At 63.9% G+C, this 3,506-nt stretch overlaps 1 protein-coding gene across 1 annotated transcript in view; it reads left to right on the top strand.

Annotated features, from left to right (window-relative positions):
* Nucleotides 1–3,506, top strand: part of LOC116838058 (SCO-spondin-like) — a 168,823-nt gene that overhangs the window by 141,851 nt on the left and 23,466 nt on the right. The window contains exons 78-79 of the mRNA XM_075063419.1: nucleotides 2,857–2,914; nucleotides 3,162–3,208. Coding sequence (XP_074919520.1) covers nucleotides 2,857–2,914; nucleotides 3,162–3,208 — 105 coding nt within the window. The remainder of the gene's footprint in view (nucleotides 1–2,856; nucleotides 2,915–3,161; nucleotides 3,209–3,506) is intronic.

Raw genomic sequence — 3,506 nt, 5'->3', positions numbered from 1 at the left:
CGCAGCCCTGGCACTCCCCTCTGGCACTGTCCCCCCACCATCTATGCCCGCACCATGACTACCCCTCTCTGAGCAGCAGGGCCTCATGAGGAAACTGCCTCCGGTCACCCAGAGCCATTGTTTCACTCCTCCGTCGTTGGTGGGTCCCTTACCCCTTCGCCCCTTGCTCCCTCCTGCCTCCGCTGCCGTGGCGCCGCCGTCACACTCTACTGTCATCTGTCGCTGAATGCGCAGGCTGACAGGCCAGCCCCTTATTGCCCCTCCCCTGGCAGGCAACTCCTTGTAGCTGGGGGTGACCCCTGTGCCCTTGCCCACCTGCTTACAAGCCATTGCTGTGAGCCTCCCTTCAGTTCCGCAGTGCGCGTTCATCTCACTATTCACCAAGCCTTTTGCTCCACCATGGCAGCGCCCAGGAGCTTGCAAGCATCCACCTGTGCCTGCGGCTGCTAGCTGCCCGCAGGTGAGCGCAGTCAGTGCGGGTTTTGTGCAGCAGGAGAGGGACATGGGGGCAGTGGGCATGGGTTCAGCAACAGGAGGGAACACGTGGGATCAGGGTCTCAGAAGATGGGACACGGTGGGTGAGGGGTTTCAGGGTCTTCAAGCGCGATGAAGGCGTGTGGTCGCAGAGGCGCGGGCTAAGGTTCAGCAGGAGGGCATGGCTTCGCTCAGCAGGAGAGATGCTGTGGGCAGCGCTGGTCTCTAGTCTGTAGGTCTTACAGCGAAGGGAATCTGCAGGAATGTGCGCGAGGCCATGAGTCCCTCAGCAGAGAGATGTGGCAGGCGCGGGCGTCTCAGCGCTGGTGAGAGATGCGTGGGCCGCGTTGCGTTTGGTCCTTCACGAGAGGGGGTAGCAGGGGTGCGGGTGCTCAGTCAGGAGAGGGGCGCTTTTCTCCCGCTCAGTGTGTGGGTCTCAGCAGAGAGACGTTGTGCCAGGGGCGCGGCGTCTCAAGTCAGGAGACGAGCATTCTGGGCAGGGTGGTGCATTTGTCTGCTACCCACTTGAGAGTGCCATTCATGACCAATGTCTCAAAAGGCATCACACTCTGCTGGGTTTTTTCACCTCTAAGGCAAACCAACCACAGAAAAAGACTTCGCGTTCACCCCTCTGGCTACCGAGATCACACAACATTTCCTTAGGACACTCCACTCCCAGTATCCCCACCAGTGCCACCCCGTCCTGGGATGAATGCGTTATGAGAAACCAACACCCCAGGAAAAGAAAAGTTCTCTCGATCCCACAAGACCAAGCCCCAGACCAGTCAATTCAAATGTTTAGTAGAACTATTTAAATAAGATATAGCCAGAGTTTGGCATGTCAGCATTATCATCGGGCAAATATACCATCAATGACCCAAATCACCTTTACCAATCCTTAGAATTAAAATCTAAAAGGTTTATCATAAAGGGAAAATAAATAGAAGCTAGAAATTGTTAAATGATTCTCTCCGTTGGGGCAGGGGCGCCGGGGGGGTCTCAGCAGGAGGAGGGCACAGGGGGAGCTCTCAGCAGGTGAGGGTAGAGGGAGCAAGCCCAGCCAACCTTGCCTGGCAGGCACTGGTAACCTGAGGGACTCACTGCTGCAGGATAATGTCGCAGCCTTCAGAGGCGGTGTAGCCAGTCCTGGGCATGGGGGTGGCCTGTACTGGGGCTCTCGGCCCTCCAGCTGCAGGGTGCACACAGCCCAGCTGGCCAGCAGGGTGTCCCCATGGTGGGCTCCTGCCTCTCAAAGGCACCAGCGTGGGGCAGGGCCACGGGCGGGTTTCTGGGCCAGTGCTCGGCCCCCACGCAGCAGATCCCTGATTGCCATGAGCTGCAGAGAGGTGGCGAGGCCTCGGCTGGGGCAGGTCTCTGCTCCTCACAGCCCTGCCGGTCCCCAGGTGCCCAGGGGCAGGGCACATACTCAGGGGGGCAGGGTACCGGGTACGGATTGGGGGGATGGGCACTTGGGGAACGACAGGAGGCAGGGCACAGACCCCGAGGGGGGGCAGTGCACCGGGTACAGATGTGGGAGAGGGACACTGGGGGAATGATGGGGGGCAGGGCACAGACCCAAGTGGGTAGGGCTCCAGGTACAGATGTGGGGGAGGGACACTGGGGGAATGATGGGGGGCAGGGCACACACTCTGAGGTGGGCAGGGCACTGGGTATGGATCGAGGGGAGGGGTGAGGGGCACTGGAGGAATGACTGGGGCAGGGCACAGACCCCGAGGGGGGCAGGGCACCAGGTACAGATGTGGGGGAGGGACACTGGGGGAATGATGGGGGGCAGGGCACAGACCCCAAGGTGGGCAGGGCACCAGGTAGAGATGTGGGGGAGGAACACTGGGGGAATGAGGGGGGGCAGGGCACCAGGTACGGGCTGGAGAGGAGGGACACTAGGGGAACGATGGGGAGCAGGGCACACACCCCAAGGTGGGCAGGGCACCAGGTACGGATCGGGGGGGAGGGACACTAGGGGAACGATGGGGGGCAGGGCACACACCCCGAGGTAGGCAGGACACCGGGTATGGATTGAGGGGAGGGGTGAGGGGCACTGGAGGAATGATGGGGGCAGGGCACAGACCCCGAGCGGGGCATGGTTTGTGGGGAGTTATGGGGTGTCTAGTGACACAGGCGGGGCCGGGTGACCCACCCAGCCGGGTGTGGGCGCCGGTGGCAGCACCCTCCCTGGGTATCTACCGCTGCGCTGGGCAGAGCCCTGGGCAATCGCTGGGGCACCTGCCCCTGAGGGCGGCCTGGCTGGACCCGGGGCTTGGCCCCCTCTTACCCCTGCCCCTGTGCCCTGGCAGGGCCTGGTGGAGCAGAGGGGAACCTGCGTGCCCCCCGTGCAGTGCGGCTGCCTCCACCTCCGCCCAGGAGAAGGGCCCGTGTACCTGGCGGCCGGGGACACCGTGCTCGTGGGCTGCAAAGAATGGTGAGTTCGTGGGCAGCTTCGCCAGGGCGGGGCTGGGGGCTGCTCCAGGGAGGGGAATGGGCAGCGGGGCCGGCTGAGAGGAGTGTGGGGGCGCGGCACGTTCCCCGGCTGGCAGAGGGGACTGGGCCAGCCCTGCCCGGGGCCGGTGGCTGCTCCGTGCACCAGGTGGGATGCCAGGCGGGGCCGGTGGGGCCAGCAGCAGGGCTGTGGGCACGACGGGCACTAACCAGCTGGTTTGTCTCTGCAGCGTGTGCCAGGAGGGGGCGCTGCAATGCAGCAGCGAGAGCTGCCAGGGTAAGTACCCACGGGCACCAGTGGGTGCCAGGAGGAACGTCCCCGGGGGGAGCTCTGAGGGGTGCCCCGTCCTGCGGAGCAGCGAGGGTGGCACTGTTGGCCTGAGACACGACTGAGCTGGACGGACCCTGGACGGCTCAGCTCTGACCCCTTGCGCCAGCCCACTCCATGGGGTGCGGGAGCCAGCCTGCCCGCCTGTCAATATCCACCCCCTGCCCCACAGCCAGCCTGCCCGAGCACCCCGATACCCACCCCCTGCACCTCCCAGCCAGCCTGCCCCAGCACCCCGATACCCACC

The sequence above is a fragment of the Chelonoidis abingdonii genome, chromosome 2 (assembly GCF_003597395.2).
Source record: "Chelonoidis abingdonii isolate Lonesome George chromosome 2, CheloAbing_2.0, whole genome shotgun sequence".
NCBI lineage: Eukaryota > Metazoa > Chordata > Testudines > Testudinidae > Chelonoidis > Chelonoidis abingdonii.
This window is presented reverse-complemented; position numbering and strand designations above follow the sequence as displayed.